The sequence below is a fragment of the Herpailurus yagouaroundi genome, unplaced genomic scaffold (assembly GCF_014898765.1).
Source record: "Herpailurus yagouaroundi ecotype Mexico unplaced genomic scaffold, PumYag 141, whole genome shotgun sequence".
In the NCBI taxonomy this organism is placed as follows: Eukaryota; Metazoa; Chordata; class Mammalia; order Carnivora; family Felidae; genus Herpailurus; species Herpailurus yagouaroundi.
The window spans coordinates 74,191,740-74,211,377 of NW_024412396.1; the positions used below are offsets into that span (position 1 = coordinate 74,191,740).

At 53.5% G+C, this 19,638-nt stretch overlaps 1 protein-coding gene across 1 annotated transcript in view; it reads right to left on the reverse strand.

Moving 5' to 3' along the window:
- CDC42BPB (CDC42 binding protein kinase beta) overlaps positions 1-19,638 on the reverse strand; it is a 105,943-nt gene that overhangs the window by 41,972 nt on the left and 44,333 nt on the right. Inside the window, exons 3-10 of the mRNA XM_040478448.1 lie at positions 18,392-18,475; positions 15,225-15,320; positions 12,671-12,819; positions 8,131-8,224; positions 6,074-6,274; positions 4,288-4,536; positions 1,884-1,963; positions 29-195 (exon numbers count right to left, since the gene is read on the reverse strand). Of these exons, the coding sequence (XP_040334382.1) occupies positions 29-195; positions 1,884-1,963; positions 4,288-4,536; positions 6,074-6,274; positions 8,131-8,224; positions 12,671-12,819; positions 15,225-15,320; positions 18,392-18,475 (1,120 nt within the window). The remainder of the gene's footprint in view (positions 1-28; positions 196-1,883; positions 1,964-4,287; positions 4,537-6,073; positions 6,275-8,130; positions 8,225-12,670; positions 12,820-15,224; positions 15,321-18,391; positions 18,476-19,638) is intronic.

The following is a 19,638-nucleotide window of genomic DNA, read 5'->3' on the forward strand; positions in this document are numbered from 1 at the left end:
GACGGGGCGAGCGGAGACCGGCGCTCACCTTGCAGCTTCCTGCTCAGCTCCAGCTTCTCCTGCTCCAGCCTCCGGATCCTCCTCTCGTACGCTTCCACCTGCAGGCTGTTCTCCAGGTCCCGCTGCACACCCTCGTCTTTGCTCAGCGTGTTGGACTGCATTATGCTCTTTAGGGAGCCTCGGTCAGAAAAGCAGCTGCAAATAAAGCAACGGGGTTTCTGATCCACGGAGCGTACAGCGACTTCTTCGGCATCTGGAGACTCTCTGGGGCCCAAGAGAAGTCTTTTGAACGGGCAGACGAAGGCCCGTGGCCAGACCGTCGTGGATGGAGCCAAAATTCAGAAGGAAGACCTCCTTACAGCAAGTGATGGGATGATGGGGGGGGGGGGGGGGGGATGGCGGACAAGGCCGTGCCCTCAGAAGGGGTCAAGGAAAAGGCCTCTGCCAAGGAGGCAAGCGTACTTTCTGCGTCATCGTTTACGCGCGCCCAGAAACGCCACAGGAGACATCGTGTGAGGAGCTGGGCGCGGGGGCCTCGCCAAGCCCTCGCTGGACGGCCCTGGGCAGTCCTGCCGCCGAGGGCTTCCTGAGCAGTCTGAGGACAGGGCTCACCTTCCCCTGCAGACTCGACGGCCGCTAGCACTCGGGGCGGCACGGCCACTCGCCAGAGCCAGTCCGCAGCCTGCACGCACCCAGACTGAGACCCCAAGTGGTTCTCTCCCTCAGAACCAGGCCACCAGTTACTTAGTTCCTCCCGCTTTTAACACGACAGCGATGCCAGGGAGCCTTCTCCGAGTCCTGCCGCCCGGAGTGCAGCAAAGGTACCGGGCACACGTGTATGCAAGGGCCTGGCCAGTGTTTCTCAAAGGTGGCCCGAGAACGCGGTGCCAGCACCACAGGGTCTGTCCCAGGATGGCGGCCCTGGGCCTGACCCGCCAAACTGGAGCCTTGGCGGGTGGGCCTGGGACCTGCAGGTTTAACAAGTGCCCACTGAGTTGGAACGGATCAGAAAAATCCAGAACCTCTGCATGAGGGATTAAGAGGTCATCGTGCCTCCCAGATCTAAGACCCCTTCCTGCGGGCTACGAGGCGTCTGCCGTCACTCTGGCTGAAGTGCTGTTGAGCCCTGGCACCTTACACCAGGAGAGTTTCTGCGGGCTTGAGCAGAAACCGTCCTCTCCGGAAGGAGTTCCCGTCCACTGAGGTATGAGCCGCTAGAAGGCCACGTAGCCCTCCTTCAGGCGCTTCGAGGTTCCGTCTGTTTCATTTTGCCCTCCCTCCCCTCCCCTCCTGGCCCAGTTTCCTGTTCAAAGCAGGTACAACCCTCAGGCAACAACTTGGCAAAGAGGCCCATTCAAGACAGAGGCTGACAGGTACAGTCACCGCGGCGCTCAGGGCTGGAGCCCTCCCGGCTCTCCAGACTGCCAGCCTGTCTGGGACCGTGCTCCAGCCCCCTGGGGGGAGCTACAGAGCTGCAATAAGATCCTCACAAAAGCTAGCATGGTGCCGTAACGAAAGCTGGGCCTGACCGGGAGCCCCTGAAAGTCTACCGGAATGAGTCCTGACAACACTGACGGCCTGTAAGTCAGAAGTCAGCTGACCGCACCTCCCATGAGCTAAGAATGGGTTTCACATTTAAAGGGTTGTTAAAAAAAGACGGCTACCTGACAGAGACCACCCTTTGTGGAGAAGCCGGCCGACCCTGCTACAGGTCACTGTGTGTTTTCATCAGGTGTCCTATTTCAAGGACAAACCTGCCCACAGCTCCCTGGGGCTTGGCTGTCCCAGGGCTGATGCAGCACCCACCCGCCCGGAGCTCGCCCATCAACTGCCATCTCGCCCAAGGGAAGCCTCCGCCTGGGGAACCACAGAGCTGGACCCACCTTTCCGTTGTAAATGTAAAGCCGATGAATGGCAAATGGAGCCCAGAGAAGCCTGTGTGAGAACCAGGAGGTAATATTTCCTGCATGAGAACACATACAACAACATGAAATCCACGTTAGAACAAAGGGAAAGTACATTAGCAACGGGTGAAACTGCGTGCACTAGAGAGAATCACGTGGCCTTCTAGGACACCGAGCCCAGCGTCCCCGCGAGGGGGCACAGCACTGGCAGACTTGTATTTTCAGTCCTGGCTGTGCCCACGATGCAGTTAAGAGAACAAACACACTGCTTCAGAGGATGGTTAATGACCCAGGCCACACTTGGATGGCACCCTGGTGCCACACTCGTCGGCCCTGAGCAGAGGCGAGCTGGCGGGCGCTGGCGCAGCCCCGGGAGGGTTGTGAGGCAGAGGCTGGGGGCTCTCAGGCTCCTGGGAGAAACAGAGGCCAACGGCAGAGGTAGGCTTGGAACCCAAGGTAGATGGGTTTATTTTAGATTTACTTTTGATTAGGTTTATTTATTTTAGATTAATGTGTTACAGACTCTGGTTTTCAGTGTCAGAATCCTTCTTTATTAAACATGAAACCAAAGTTATACTTTATCTGGGAAATGTCATTGTAGAAATAGTTTCTTTGCAGTCTAAGAAAACCCTTTCCACGATGACACTACTTTTCTCTGTCTTTTCTCCAGGAGGTCTACGGTTCAGCTCTTATTTGAGTCAGAGAAATTCCCTAGGGAGTGATCAAGACTTTTCTTCTACTTGGTCAAACCTCACCTCTTCTATCCCCAAAACAAGTCACCTGTATGGATTTAAAAGGCTAGATTTGAGAAGATCAAAATAACCTTAGAGCCTCTGAGCAAAGACAAGACGGTGCCGACTCACGCACCAGAGGCCGTGGGACCAGCCCAGCACCGGACGGCCCCAGAGCCAAGGCCCAATCTGGAGGATCCACGACGTTAGGCGTCAGTGGGAGGACTCAGAAGCCACACACAGTCTTGGTTGCTCCCAAAGCCCGGCCGTGTAAAGAAACACACGTGCAGACACAGAACCGTGACGGCCGGAGCGCTAGGTGCTCATGCGGGGGGACCAGAGTCCCAGGGGCTCCAAGTCCGCCGTGGGGCTGCAGGCCGAGCCCCTCGCCAGCTCAGGGCCTCGAAGTCTGCAAGTGGTGACAGGGCTGAGGTGAAGCTCCAGGACGGTAACATCTCTGACACTGCTGAGTGCCATGAAAATACAGCGTAAGTGTTTCTGGTGAGTCTAAAGGAGAAGAGCCATTTAACTCCATTTTACTCAAGCGGAGTACAGGCGGACCTCGGAAAAATTTTGGGCGTGGTTCCAGACACCACAATAAAGTATCACAACAGAGCGAGTCAAGTGTATTTTTGGTTTCCCAGTGTATGTGAAAGTTTACACTATGCTATAGTCTACTGAGTGTGCAACAGCATTATGTCTGAACAAATAAATTTCGTTAACTTAATTTAAAAACAGAGGGGGCACCTGAGTGGCTCAGCTGGTTAAGCATCCAACTTCAGCTCAGGTCATGATCTCACAGCTCGTGAGCTTGAGCCCCGCATTGGGCTCTGTGACGACAGCTCGGAGCCTGGAGTCTGCTTTGGATTCTGTGTCTCCCTCTCTCTTTGCTCCTCCCCTACTGGTGCTCTGTCTGTGTGTGTGTCTCTCTCTCAAAAATAAATAAACATTAAAACAAGTTAAAAACAAAATAGTTTACTGGGGGGAGGAGGGGAGCACCTGGGTGGCTCAGTCAGTGAAGCATCTGACTCTTGATTTCAGCCCGCGTCATGATCTCACCGTTGTGGGATGGGGTCCTACGCCAGGCTCCACGCAGAGCACGGAGCCTGGGATTCTCTCTCCCCACTCCTCCCCAACTTGTGCACTCACACACACACTCTCTCTCAAAATAAATAAATGAACTTAAACAGAAACATTGCTAAGAGATGCTAACCATCATCTGAGCTTTCAGCAAGTCATAAGCACTGACCACAGATCGCTGCAACAAATGCAGTAATAATGAAAAAGTTTGGAATACTGTGACAATCACCAACACGTGACATGGGAGACGAAGTAAGCAAATAGTGTTGGAAAAATGGCACCAGAAGACTTGCTGGGGGCAGGCTTGCCACGAACCTTTAATCTGTAAAAACCCAGTATCTGCAAAGCACAATGAAAGGAGGTGGCTGTGGTCTCTGTGTTTTAAAGGGGACATTACTACCAAGCTGAAGGCTGGAATAAAAGGTGTATTTTCTGGAAACACAACGCCAGACTTTTAAAAAGAACCAACACGGCTCTAAGATCCTGCTGACAATCCACACCCTCCAACAGACCACTGCTGGCTTCAGACCCACCGGGACGCCACGGGGACGGAGGTGCTTGTTCACACTTACGGTGTTTCTCAGCACGTCGTCGTCCACGTCGAAGTTGGAGGTGTCAGAAGGACTGCTCACATCGGGAATATAAGGTGCTTCCAGGTTTCGTATATTTTCCCAATTCAGACCTTCAAAGAACGCGTGCTTTTTGAAGTCTTCTATCCCATTCTGGCCCAGCCGGCGCTCTCTGCTGCAGATGAGTCTTTGGATGAGGTCTTTGGCTTCTTCAGACACATCCGTGACGTGGGACGGAAACTGAAATCGCTCCTGGGGGGCAAGCGGCCGGTGGACATGAGATGAGAACTTATTCAGAAAAACCCAAGATGTACAGACATTACGGGAGACAGAACAGGGTCAACAGTCCTTTCTAATTTCACGGTAGCTAAATGCAAACCAAAGCTAACGACATCTGATTCTAATGAGAAAATCCTTAGTCGTGCTGGTTACTCGTTACCATGTTACATGTAAATTAACGATAAATTTTCACCCATCAAAGTGGCAAAGGGCGCCGACCACACGCTGTGGCGGAACCGGCTGGCACGGAGCTCTTCCACAGTGCGTCTGCCAGCATCTGGCGCAAGTCTACTCCTAAGATTTTGTTGTACAGAAAAGCGTCGTGCGCTGGACAGAAGGATGACGAAACACCTGGTCGTATGTGACGTGATGCCATTCACTCAGACGCGGCCCCACAAACACACACCCAGCACGGCAGCGGGCCCGAGTGCTGAGGCCCAGGCCCCACCTCTATCATCCAGAAAGAGGGAGGGCAGGAACGCTACTGAAGATCAGACCGGCGGGCGCACAGGAAGCGCCGGACCAGGCCCCACAGGGGCACGTGCTCCTTGCCAGCAGGCTCTTTAGAATCCACGGAGTCCTGTTCGGTACCGTGAAGGCATTTATCGCCAAGACGCGGAGGGGGTGATTTCCGCCGTCTACGCTACGCACTTTTGTGCTGTTTTTCTGGTAAGGCTAAGCTAACTTCCAAGTGAAAACAATCATCTCTATTCTGGGAAAGCGTCTTTAAAAACCATGGCTTGCCCTGATTGGGAGTTACATGGCAGACCACACACCACGTTAGTGTTCACGGGCCCCCAACACGAAGAGTTGCTGGAGGATGGGGCTGAGGACCGGTCAGCAGAGAGAAGCTCACTTGGGGGGTGCGGGTGACAGACTGGGGAAGGAGGCGGTGAGCACACGGCCACAGGGTGGGAGCGGCATGAGGACACATGTGACTAAGGGAAACAGGTGACAAGACAGGAAGCGGAAGAGCAACGGGAAAACGAACAAGAAATGAAGGCGAGGCCGACGGCAGGCAAGGTCAAGGGGGGGAAAGGCACAGCTGGAAAGGGAAAAGGAAGCCGGGTCAAGGAGGTGGAAGAGTGCCACGCACAGGCGCCTGGCCTGGTCCGGACACGTAATCTCCGGGAAGCGGACTCGAGAAGAGCAGCTGTGGTCACACTGATGAATCCAGACCCACAGGTGGAAGGGCCCAACGGCCCCCGCCACCCGCCATCCCGAGGCCACACCCGGCACAGCCCCGCGGAGGCCCGCCTCTCCGGGGCCCTGCCCCGAACACCGCCCCTCCGGCTCGACGCTCGCTCTCTCCCCCCACGCCCACACCTCCCGTGCGGGCAGCTTGTGCCAACTCCACCCGCGAATCTCCGCTCCTGTCCGGAGGCCAGCAGCCTGCTCCAACCCTATCGTCTCCTCCCCAAAGACGCGGACAGCTTCCCAGCAGCCCTCCCACCTCTGGGCCCCTGCCTCGGGACTCAAACAAACAGGACGTGGAGATGAGACATCTTACTTCGTGGTTCATGATCTTTCCGTAGGTCTCCACGAGGGACTCTGCGTAGAAGGGCGTCTCTCCATACAGCATCTCGTACATGCAGACGCCCAGAGACCACCAGTCACACTCGGGGCCGTACTTGCCCATGCCGTCCTCCATGGCCTGCAGGATCTCCGGCGAGATGTAGTCAGGAGTGCCCACGGCCACAGAGGACTGGACCTTGAAGGAGAGGGGGTGTTGGAGGGAAATCCTGGGGCAGCTCCGATTCCAAATTCCCAAATACTCCCTCTAAAACACTGATAGCAAATGATGAAATAATCGTGGAATAAAACTAGCACACGAGCATGATTTGAAACCCTAGTAATTCAGGGGCGCCTGGGTGGCGCAGTCGGTTAAGCGTCCGACTTCAGCCAGGTCACGATCTCGCGGTCCGGGAGTTCGAGCCCCGTGTCAGGCTCTGGGCTGATGGCTCAGAGCCTGGAGCCTGTTTCCCATTCTGTGTCTCCCTCTCTCTCTGCCCCTCCCCCGTTCATGCTCTGTCTCTCTCTGTCCCAAAAATAAATAAACGTTGAAAAAAAAATTTTTTTTTAAATAAAAAAAAAAAAAAGAAACCCTAGTAATTCAAAATTCACTGCAAATGAATGAATGCTCTCCTGCAGCAATAAACGTGGGGCAGTTTCCAGAACGTGTGAGATGGCCTCGCATGCCTGGTCTCTCCTTGGCCACATGCCCAGCACAGCCCCCAGTGGTCCCTCAAGGGGTGGCATTTCCCACATCCTCTGTCACTGCCCAAAGTGCGGTCCAGAAACCATGTGTGTTCAGGCCAACCCTTCGCAAACTTCCGTGTGCATACAGGCCACCCGGGCTCTTGTGAAACAGAAATTCTAGGGTGGGGCCCAAGACACTGAATGTCTGTTTCCACAGACGCTAAGGCTGCTCCCCCAGGGCCTACCCTTCCATCTCCCAAGTGGGAACATCTGGAAATAGTCCAGGCACTGGCTGGGTACTCAGGAATTCTCCAGACGGGGAACCAGGAGGCTTAGGCCTCTACAAGGGAAAGGACAGTTCCTCAGCCACTGACGTTAGCAGGAACAGGCTTGACGTGGGGCCATCGCTCCAGAAAGCCGTGGCCAGTGAGGGCAGTGAGCGTCATGAGAAAACAAGGGGGCAGCGGGTCAGCTGAGGAACCAGACTGGTCTTGGAGCGCATGGAGAACAAAGTCCATTAGACTGAGGGAGCAACCATAACAGAAGGCCTGGCCCAGGAAGGCCAGACAGACTCTCCCTCAGGTCATGTCTGAGGAGGGGCCAAGGGGTACGAGCAGCACCCGGGTCAGACTGGACGGCGGGGAGGTCGGCCTCCATCATGTGACCAGAGTCACTTCCCCGCTCGGCTGCCTGGCTGCAGGAACCGTACAGTGGACAGTGGGGAGACCGGCGTGAGGTGGCAGCACGGGAAGGGTGAGGGGACGTGTGGGCAGGAAAGGGAACCAACACTTGAGCTCAGTCCGAGACCACCACGCTTGTCGTCGGAAGGCTGGATTTGAGGGCAGCACCAATCTCAACTAAGCAACACGTGGTCAAGACTGGGGAAATAAGAAACTGATTTGGTGGGAAGAGAGTAACCCTAGTATCAAGGATCCCTGTTTCTAGATGGACAACACCCACAGAGAGAAAAGCCCCGGCTGACAGGATGTTACCTGCCCGCACACAGAAATGAGGAGTCGCTAACACAGTCAACGTCTGAGCGCCTGACCGGCCCGCACCAGACGTTTCAAGAAAGGACCGAGGGGGCCTGCGTGTTGCTGCGGCAATGGCGTGCTCAGCCACCTCGCCACGTGAGGAAAGGGACGACCCCCAACTTAGAAGGCACACGTACTACTGATGAGACATGGACATCAAAACCGAGGTTTTCAACTTAATTAGAAAATTTAAACTGTCCCCCAACTGTGAATCTTTTTAATTCACATTCATAAACTTGGTTTCTTAATTGGATCTCAAATTGAAATGTTAAGTCCCTTCTAACTACAAGCAAAACCCAGAACCAAATGAAAAATCTCCAACAGAAATACCTACAGTTCCATCGTCACTCATCTTCAAACAGGATCCAAAGTCGGCCAGGCGGATGTGACCATTCACGTCCAAAAGGACATTGTCAGGTTTAATGTCTCTGTGAGTAAAACAAATCAGTGAGTCAACCATTTCCACGCCACACATTAGGCAGGTCAGAGACTGTCACCAGTGGTGTACCCGCCGAGGAAACGCTAATGCCATTTCAGGACAGTTGTGGCAATCTTGGGAAAATGTCTCCATGGCACTCTACTCGCACATGCGTACGGAGGGGCAGTCACCACCACTACCGCTCACTCCTGTGCATGAGCTAATCCCCAGTCAATCCGATGACACACCATCTTGTTCCCACCGCACAGCTGACCATGCTTCCTGAGTGTCTCCTTGGTGCCCGGTGCTGTGCTTGACCCCAGGTCTATGACAGTAACCAGACCCCACAGCCCCTGCCATCACGAAACTTCCACCAGCTGAGAGGGCAGAAAATGAACGTGCGAACGCACAAACACGCACGTGGTCTCAGTCAGCACCAGGGTATGACGCCCACGATAAGCGCTGGGAAGAAACCAGAAGCGGCAGAAAACGGGGCAAAGGGTGTCTGAGCACAGACGTGATGAGCAAGACCACGGCAGGCCAACAGCCCCCCACGTACCCCACGCTGTATCTGGCGGACAAAGACCCGGGGGCTGAAGACCTAAGCCATCTGTCTAGCTGTCAGCAGCAAGTTCATGGCAGGAAGGTAGGTCCACGGCCGACCTGCTGCTCTGTGGACTTGCAAACGTGGGGCCCCTGGGGAGGCGGACGGCCTTTAAAGCACAAGCTCTCCTTCCTGGTCAAACAAGTTCATGTGACTGGACGGCACAAAAAGGGAACAGACTTCAGGAGGAAAGGCAGATGTTCACCAAGAGGAGCTCAGGTATGTGCTCACACGACAGAACACCACACCTCAGCTACTCCAACATCAGGGACGCATCTCACAAACAAAGGTGAGAAGACGACGACAATTCTTACCCAAAGAAAGATCCACAAAGCAAAAGAAACTAGCGCAGCACCCCAAACCGAAATAAAGAGGAAAAACAAAGCAAACCCTCAATGAGTCAGAAAAATAAAAAATTAAGAACAGAACCAGACAAAAGCAGGAAGAAATGAAGAGATTTAACTCAAGGAAGAAACAGAAGTCAAAATCTTATCAGGAATGGTGACTAAATTATAAGATGCCCATAGAACAAATTCCAGTAAAAATCTAATGAAAGGGCACTGAAGAAAGGGAGGGAAAGATCTAGAGGAATGAAAATAGACGACACATACAAATAACTGGAGTCCCCAAAGAAATTGAAAGAATAAAAGAATAAAACATAATATTTGAATCTACAGTCTGAGAGAACCTTCCAGAAGTTAAAAAAAAAAAAAAAAAAAAAGGGACTGCATTACAGACTGATGGGCCCATCAAATTAAAAATTTTCCCACGTCCTGTTTCTTGGAGCCAACCTGATACTAAAGTTCACATGGATCAATTAATGCGTGAGGACAGCTAGAAAAACCCTGGAGAGAAAGAAAGGGGTCTGATGCGGGAACTAGTCCGACACGGCTTCTGCCTCCAGAATTAAAGCGGTACGGCCCTGGTGCACAGACAGACAGAAAGACGACAGGACAGAACGTCATGGGGAGTGAGTGCGTGATAAAGATGTCATTTCACCTCACTGGGGCAAAGACACACTTCCTAAGTGAGCTGGTCTTGGGACAACAGGAGGGCCTCCTAAAGATAAAATCAGACCCGCTCCAGAACCACAGCGGCCACCCAGCCTGCCCCGGGCTACCTTCGTCAGATCCCTCTGCTTCATCCTGCATCTCTCCCGCGCAGCTTTCTATTTGCTCCAGTTTTTGTTTTCGTTCTCTGGATATTCCTTCTCTTAAAACTGCACCGTTCTGACTTTGTTTCTGAGCTGCACTCTCCGTTCTCTCTGGGGACGTCATGTCCTCGAAGGCAAGTGACTGTCACTCTTCGTTTCTGCCTCTGCTGTGATCTGGGGCTGACCGCTCCGGAAGGGGCTGTACCCGCCTGTGTGCCCTGCTCCCTGGTCCCGGCTGCCCACCGCTTCCCACGCTGCCAAAGCCAGGGAGCACCTGCTCTGCCTGCAGCAGCCCGGCCGGAGGGCGGTGGGCACGGCCCGAGTCCCCACGGCCCACATCCGGCCACAGAAAAGGCCCCACAGCTGTAGCACGGGGTCTGAGTCCTGCTTCTTAAATCCAGCAGGGACACGGCTGCTGTGCTGACGACACACACTCATTTCCGGCCCCGTCGAATGCTGCTGCTTCGACCCACAGCGAACCTACCACCTGCGGCCGGGGCAGGACTGACTTCCTACCAAACCTGGCTTTGTAGCCTTTCTAGCAAAAATGCAAGCTTTCGGTTTTCAGACTGGGTCGTTCAAGTGCTAAGTCTGAATACTGAGTTGACGGGGGAGGGCGGTTAATCACACATTTCATTCTTCTACTATGTCTGGAGATCAAATGACAGAGTGAAGCTTCTACATGGCTAATTAAGAAAATAAGGGAAAAGCTTTTCTAATTAGGGAAAACAGAGAAAGAATAAACCACTGAAAAAGTGGCCAGATTAATTTCCCTGGAGATCGGTGACAGATACAAAGACATTTAGCTCTGGTATGAATTAGTCAAATTTCTGTCAGAATATAAAATCGAATGTTGAAAACAACTATAGTAACTGTTAGAAAAGCAAGCACAGCAACATTAAAGAATCCACGAAAAAAGAGAAAATGCCCTGAAAGAAGTGAAGGTTCTTTGGGAGCCGCGCCCTCTGCTTACTCTGTGATACCTGGACCCACAGGGCAGTGCCCTGGGCAGGGGCACGTGGCCCCCGCGCCTCAGTTTCCCCACTGAGCAGTGAGGTACGACTCAAGGCGAGACCTGAAGGGCTGTTCTTGTGACACCCCGTGCCGTGGCCACCCTTGCAGCAGGAGCTGTGTCTGCTCAGGAAAACCTCCTGACGGGCAGCAGAGGCCGGGCCCTGGGCGAGGCGGCAGCGGGGCCCGATGTGACGCCAGGGGGATCGCGGTGGCCGTGAGCCTCCCAACGGAGGACGGTAATGCCCTCACAGTCCCGAGGAAGGTGATTTCCAATCTAAAATTCTTACTAGATCATCCCTCAGTCACACATGTGGATGGAATTAAGACACTGATCTCAAAAACATGATCTCACAAGGCACCTTGATCCAGAAACTACAGACAATCCATGCTACCAAATCAAAAGAATAGACCGAGAAAGGAAGATGTGTCACTTGGACAGCAAGGGATCCAATCCGGGGAGACGGGACGGGAGCGTCTCCGGGGAAAGAACTCTCAGGATGCTGGCAGAGGCACCCAGGGCAGAAGGGAGCGGGAAAGGAGGAGCAGCGGTTCCAAGAAAAATCAGACCTATGCTACCCGACACGCCTGTGTGCGCAGAGCTTGGCAATTCAGCACAGGGGATGACTAGCCGGTTTGGGGCAACCAGTGACGGCTGCCACGGAAAAGCCCGCAAGTGAAGACTCAGGACCATTGCCACCCCCAGAGGAAACGACTTATGGAAGTGGAAATGCGGGAACCGCCAGGCTCATCGGTCACACTCACACAGGTGTTCCACGATGAACCTGACAGGGATTTAACCAACAGTTATCGCTCAGGAACTGGGACGCTGTGGGAGGGGGGTCTGAGAGTGTGTGTGGGAGAGGGCTGAGGGAGAGAGCTACTTCTGGAAAGAGTAAACTGCATCTTAACAGATGTGATCTGACTCTCCCTCCTCTGCAAAAAAGAAAATGGTGAGAGAAGCTGGTTAGTTAGGAATATGAGGCAAATGCCGCAAGAAACAGTGTAAAAAGCCGACGAGCTACCTGCGGCCAGTGGAATCGGGCAGGGCAGGAGACGCGTGCTTTCTCTTAAGCCCTGTAGCGCTACCTGACTTGAAAAAACCGTTACCATGAACATATTTGATAACAACTATTAAAATAAACAGCCAACCCCCACAGGACGAACTCGCTGTCTTAAGCAGCAGAAAGACACAGAGGTGGCGCCCGCGCAGGACGCAGGGTGGGCCCTCAGCGCGCCCGGGAGGGCGGGAGGCACACGGCCACACAGAACCAGTTATTCTCGCTCGAGGTGCTGTGCTGAGCCCCTCTCCCCAACCCAGTCCTCCTCTGTGAGTGCCATGATGGGGGCCGTGCACCAGGGAAGGTGTTGTGGCTGAGACAGCAGACGGTGAGGGAACCCGTGAACTAGGGGGCGGGCACCCCAGGGAGGAGGGATCAGCAGCGGGGAGGATGAGCTGAGGTCAGCAAAACATCTAAAGACAAGGCAGCTCTGGGGGACCCGCGCTGGAGCATCCTCATCGTCACAGTAACGCTGGGACCTGCTGGTGCCAGGCGCTGGGGCGGCCCAGGGTCTGCGAACCGCGTGGCCTCTCTGGACGGCCTGGAGCCTTCGACAGAGTCTCGGGGCCCCGAAAGGGCATCTTCACGTATTCAATGCCGTTCCCATAAAACACAAAAGGTGCGTACCTGTGCACGTAGTGAAGCTGATGGATGGAATCGATGGCCAACACCATTTCACCGATGTAGAATCTTGCCATATCTTCTGGAAGCTTGTCTTCGAATTTACTGAGCAGGGTCAGTAAATCACCACCCACGTAGTAATCCATGACTAAGTACTACAGGTGGGAAGAGGTGGGAGAGAACAGAATATTCGGTCAGCGCGAGGCCTGACAACGGAAGGCCGAAGTTCTACCACGGAAGTCCTCTGGCTCTTCCAGTCTGGAGCGCTGGCTTCCGAGCTGCTCCTGTGTCATCCAGGATTTCCCCACCCAGTATCTTCCTGCACCATATATGTCGTACTTTCAGTTAGGCATCTGACGGAGAACGAATTTCAGGAACAACAGCGCGGAGGATGGGGGCCGAGAGCAGGGCAGGAGAGGGGCTGGGAGGCCAGGACGTGGTCCCGGAAGGAGAGGAGGGTGACAGGCACCGGGGAGTACTATGCGGAGGCAGAGGCCAGACCACAGGCTGGCGGGCGTGTGGGGCGGAGGGAGAAGTTCTCCGGCCCCTAAGAAAGCGGTAGGAGTAAGTCAAGCACCCATCTAGCCGAGTCTCAACGGTTTCCATGCTGGCCTAGAATTCTAAACAGAAAAATGAAAATGCTTTACAGCAGCACTGAACACGATCGACAGGCTCCTGGAGACCTGTAAGGAATCCGTAAGAAAGTAAACTAAGGGGCCATAAGGCAGAAACTTACTTTTAGAGTAAGAACCAGACCAATTATTTCCTCTGTCATGAAACACAGGGATTCTAAGTCAACAAGGCAACACCCTTCTAGTCACTGGAGAAACAGGTTTAATTTTTAGGACACGCCAAGTTTAGATGCCTCCAACAGAAGGAACAACGAGAATGGCTTCTGCGGGGCAGCCCAATGACTCCACACGAGGAAGGAGGCCTGACCCGGCCTGCCCCGCTCTCCAGGCCTGCTTCTCCACCACCCCACAAAGGCAGAAACTGCCGGGGTCCCAGAGAGAAGGAACCTGCCCGACAGCACCACTCAGGGGTGGCAGAGACAGCAGCCAGCCACGGGTCTGCGAACCCCAGTACCAGGGCCCAGGTTCACACACTAGAAAGCCCGGAGCCCCTGCCTTCCTTCTTGATTTTCACTGTACCTCTATTTGTGCAACTCCAAACACTCAAGAAGATGCCTTCTTGGCTGCGATTGCTAACTGACCATCTTCTATCAGACATTTCAGACTGCAAGACACTACGCTGACTTCAGGAAAGATTAAACAAAATATGTTGTTTTCCTTCTGTACAGATCTGCGCCTGAACTCCTCGGAAATGGACCCGAGATGGTCGCCTCTGAGCGGGGGTGATGTGCACTCGGCGGTCTGCTGGGGAAGGGCCCTGAGCACCACCTCCCGTCACACGCTCGGACAAGTGGCTACGTCCCCTCCCGCTCCAGATGCCCCATTTAAAACGTGGTGACAACCTTCAGGGCCTAAGGCACGGGGTCCCTGGGGAGACGGAGCTAACCCACGCGCCCCTGCTTGATAAACATAACGGTCCCTCTGTAGACATAAACATATATGTTGTAAATTCTAAATAAACAGTGTAACAAACCATGTTACCTAATTCTGGACATTCAAAACTGACGGATGTCTTTGACGTGGGAAAGAGACGGTTGTAAGATGAATAAAAGAGACCCTATGTCCCTCTTGCTGTAGGAATGGAGCACAGAAGTGTGGGTGAGCTCAGGGAGATCGAGCTCAGGTCCCTGGCCCGAGGCTGTGCAGACCTTCAAAGCCCCTGCGGCCACCGCTGGGGCTGCGCAGGCAGGAGGAGCCGGGCAGAGACCAGCTTCTCCAAGGACGGTGCTTGCCCTGCACACCCAGAGCTCCACGTGAGGACCTTTTTAGGTTTAGGCAAACCTTCGGTCACACGGTCACTCTGGAATTAAGAGCAGCTGAGGGCAAAGGTTTGGCTTCTTTTCCCTTGTGAGCCGCTGTTTTGTGTCTGTTTTACAGGTGTCTACGCTCACCTCGGGGCACACGTGTCAATCGCACAGCGGACTGACTGGTCAAGACTGAAAGCCCCCACTTAGGTCAGAAGAAACAGATAACAAGAGTCCCCCCAAAACCCACGTCAGAAGACCTCAGCGAGCCCAGCTCGTTCGGGGAGGACTGCACACCAGCAGTGTCCTCGGACAGCGTCAGGCATCGTGGGTGACACGATCACCCACTCAGCGCCAAAGGCTGAGCCACTGTGGGTCCTCGCGGCCCTCTCTCTTCAAACATAATCCAAGATGGAAAATGTCTTGAAGCCCCAGTTTATTTAAATGTAATAAACCCGGGGAACAAAACTAATCAGGTTATCTCGTGATGAGAATTGTCTGCCTTTAAAAAACCCCACCCAGTTACTACCTTAAACCCACCCCTTCGTTCTCTCCGAGCACATATACACACTGTCAATTCCAAACCGCCTTGTTTTCTTTTTTTAGTAGCAGCACAAAGGAATCAACCAATTTCACCCACATGCCGTTTGACAGACTCCTGAAGCGCCTGAGACCCAGACGTACCAGGTAGTTTTCGTCCTGGAAGGCGTAGTGCAGAGCAGTGATCCACTGGCAGTCGCCGTTCACCAGCACGTCGCGCTCTTCTCGGAAACAAGCAGTCTGTAAAGAATCAGGGGGAGAGGCGGTCTGGGCCTGTCCAAGGAGTACGGTCCTGAGCAGAGGGGTCCCTGCCGTGACAGGCTCTGGAGACGCGTCGCCTGCCTCCCAGGCTGCAGGAAGCTCGGCCTCCCTCACTCACCTGGAACCACACGCATCCTCGCCTCCCCCAGGCCTTTCCTGCACCAAGGCGTCGGAGAGCTCACTTCCTCGGGCCGGGCCCGGCCCGGCCCCTGCCCCTTCCACACACGCCACCTCTGCAGCCGACAAAGGAGAGTCGGCCCGTCTCACAGGTGGATCTCAGCAACACTCTCCTGGGTGGGCCGCTCCCACCCAGCACTGCCCGACCTCTCTGGACCAGACCGGCTTCCTCTCGATAGCCTGGGACGTGGCCGCCCCGCGTCTGCCCCTCGCTGTCACACACCTACAGTTTAGCAGCCACACGGCTGGCAGGAAAGGGCACACACCTGCTTACTGAGCTGAGCGCTGGAAAGTGATTTAATCACGGTAACTGGTGCCACGGTCATAACAGGATTCTGTGAAGAAGTATGGTCTGCAGCATATAGGTAAAAGGCTGTCTTTTAGGCTGTTACGGTTTATTTTTTTTTTTTAAGAGCTTTATTACACAGGTGGTACCTAGATTTAAAAGTGACCAGGTATTTTGGCATAATCATAATAAAACTTTCTCTTTGTTGATCACCTAAGATTTTAACTCCCTCTAGATCTGAAACTTGCGAAGCTTAACAAAAATGACAGTGGCACTGATGGGAGCCCTTGGTCCACAAGGCACCGGGGAGTCCTACCTGCTCTCTCATGAGACTCACAGTGACCTCTGGAACTTGTTTTGTCCTATGAGCTTTCTATTCTAAACTTATTTAAAAAATTTTTTATTTCCAAAAAAAAAAAAAATGACTGAAGTAGATGTGCCCCAATTCTACTAATTAAAAGCAGATAAAACAACTCAAATGGACCAGCAATCAGCTTATGATGTCCAAATGTGCAGAGACCAATGCTATGCCCCCCAGCCCGCGGCCCCCCAGCCCACAGGGCCTGGCGCAGGGCAGCTGCAAGGAAGCCCCAGGGCCGGGGCTCCACGTTCTCAAGGGTCGACCCATCCACATTTAGAATAAAAGCCATTCTTAAACTCAGGGTCACCAGCATGATGACCCACAGACAGGAAATATATGTATTATTCAGCAGTTTTGTTTTGAGAACTTTCAGTACTTTTTTAATGAGCAAAACAGATGAGCTAGAAAGCACAGCACGACCCACAAAGTTATGAATTCACAGTTTAGCGACTTTTCCACTGCCCCCTCTTGGTGACGTCATGCTTTCAAAGATTTAGTGTTCACAGTAAACTAATTTATTAGGAATAAAATGATAAATTACTTTAACCATTTTATATCAATATTATTATGTTTTTATGTGTATCACACACACGTATATCCCATGACATGTACCCTGGGATAATCGTAATAATTAGCAGACATCCTTGGACTTTTCTAACTATGCCAATTAGGTAGGATCTCTGTAACCAGATTTAAATTTCATAATTTCAGAATGTATTCACCATGACATTTGGGTAAATACTAACTAGTTATAAGGTGCGAATCACCTCTCCCCAACCTTGGGACTTTTAAACACACACACACACACACACACACACACACACACACACCCGGTCTGGAGGCTGACGCTGAACAACCAATCACTCCTCTAAAAATATAAACTTAAATGAATTTGCTACTAGCCTTTATTTCCCTGCTTATTCCTCCCCCAAACTCTTATGCACCACCAGCTACCCTGTTCCCACGGAAGAGTCACTCCAGCGATTTCCCTTGACCCCCAGAGCGCTGACGGTGCCATGAAGGGCTGCTGGGGCCGAGGCACGGCCACCGCGGTACCGCCTGAGGCAGAGTCCCCAGGCCCAGGTGACCACAAACACAGCGATGCTTCAGTTAACCAGCCTGCATTCATTTGGCAGAGGCCCGGTGCTGGGCACCACGGTGGGAAGGAGGAGGGTAGGGACGGGGAAGGAGAACAGGCCGTGATGGACAGGTAGGACGCACTGAGGATACTGAGTGAGAACGCCCACCCACCAAGCTGACGACAACCTGAGCTCAGGGGAGGGATCTGACCAGAACAGACGTTTGTACTGGTATCTGCCCAAGTGGCATCATCATCCCAGGGAAGAGCTACCGAGCACAGGAAGGGCCACCTAAAATTACAAGAAAGGTTCAGAGTGACACGACAAGAGAGGCCAGAAACCAGAGAAGCAGTTTCCGGAGGAGGAGGTGGCTAATCCCAGGGGCGCTCAGTCCCGGGTGAGCTTGCTTCACAGCTGGGGCAGCAGAGGTGGCGCTGAGGGCGTTCAGCCTAGGGGAGCCCAGCGAGAGGACACAGGGTAAGTGACAGAGCTTTGGAAAGGAAGGATGCTTGGCTCCCTGATGCAAAGTGGAGGACCACAGAGGATGGGGGGTGAAGGAAGACCGGGGGTGAGTCTGGTAGGACCAGAGGAAGAGCTCGGGCTGGCCCAGCAGCCTCACCGACTCCATCGGGGGCCGGAGCGGCCAGGGTCGGGACCGTGAAACAGGCCTCAGAGGGAGGGACACCAAAGTAAGGAAAAGCGCATCTAGACCTGCCAAGCAGTGACCACCTACTTCTGCTTACGATCTCCGTCCTCCCTCTGGGAGGGCATATGCAGACATCTCTGTGCTTACGCAGGCTCCAGATCCAGTAATGCCTGGTGCACGGGAAGCAGAGCTGAGATAAATGCCCAGAGTTCCCGCAAAGGTTTTGATTGGTCCTCACATAAGTGAGCAGCCCTTGGCCGGCCGGGGGGGGGGGGGGGGGGGGGGGGCGGGGCGGGCGGGGGCAGAGAGGAGAGAGGAGTGAGCAGGAGAGCGCAGAGAGGCGTGCGCACCGGGAGGGGCGGAGACGGTGGCGACAAGACACAGGTCACTCTTGTCAAGGAGGGAGGGGGGAGGCCCAGCTCTGCGAGGACTGTGGTGGGGACCCAGCACATGCCCCTTACAACCCCCTTCTCCTGTTACTCTTTACTACTCCACGCTTACCTCTGCTCTTTTAAGCATTTCCCACTTGTTGAGGATTTTCATCGCATAAATTCGCTCAGTGTTCTTCATTTTGACAACAGCAACCTGGAACACAAACAGGAGTTTAACAAAAACGTAGCTGAAGGAACCAAAGCCAGCACACGTTGTCACGTAACTACAGTGACATCTCAAGTGCCCGGAGAAATGAAACCCTGGAAAACGAGCTGCTGGGGAGACACAAGTTCTTCACGTAAATGCAGATCCGTCCTGCTAAGCATCGAACCTTGCCATTTGCCACACCACAACGTGCATATCCCTGCTCAGTTCCAAAAACTTCCGTGGTGGGCGGTGGGCGCACAGTGGGGCTGGCCGCCCTGGGCGAGCCTGGGACACGTGCCTGGGACTTTCACCATAAAAACTTTAAAAATCCACTCGCTGCTCCCAACCTTTCCTCCCCGTGTTCAAGGGTTCCGTCCCCACGCTCCTGCCACCTGCCCCACTGGTGCTACGTCTACCTCTTCCTCCCACCGCCGGCCTTGACATGCCAGCTCTTGCCTCTGCGATCTGTTCTCAAGGGGCACTGAGTGCCGGCGTGGGCTCTGGAGTGGGACTTGGGCAAATCCTCTTCTTTGTGCCTCGGTTTCTACAACTAGAAAAGGGGTAACAGCAGTACTGGCCCCAGATTGCTATGAGGACAAACCAGCGAATACACCTAAATGCACTTCGAACGGGGTTAGGCATATAGTGGGCACTCGGCATGTTGGCTGGCAGGCAAGGTCTTCAAGGTACAATTCAAATGCCACCTCTTGCAGGAAGTCCTACTGGATTTCCCAGTCCCTGCCAAATCTCAGACGCGCTCTGACATCACTTACCAATACCAGACGTGATGCCTGTGCCAGCATACGGCACATTCTACCCTGCAAAAATCATTCACTGGCCTAAGTCCCCATCACAAAACCATAAGCTACTTACGTATGGCTGTCCCTTTCTGCTGCCAATGGCAGACAGCCACACGGCAGGCATAAACAATTATTTACTTCCTTGCTTTCTAAACGATGCATGTCACACAGTAACATCGTCAAAGTAACCACACAAGCTAACATGCACCAGGCACTTTCCCCGTGCCAGGAACTCTGCTCACTAATTGACCTGCACCCTCTCAGGTAACCCTCACCACAGTCCTCGACGGTGGCTATTTTTATATCCATATTTTATAGATATGGAACCTGAGGCTGAGAGGTTTAAATAATATGCTAACAAGTAGCAGA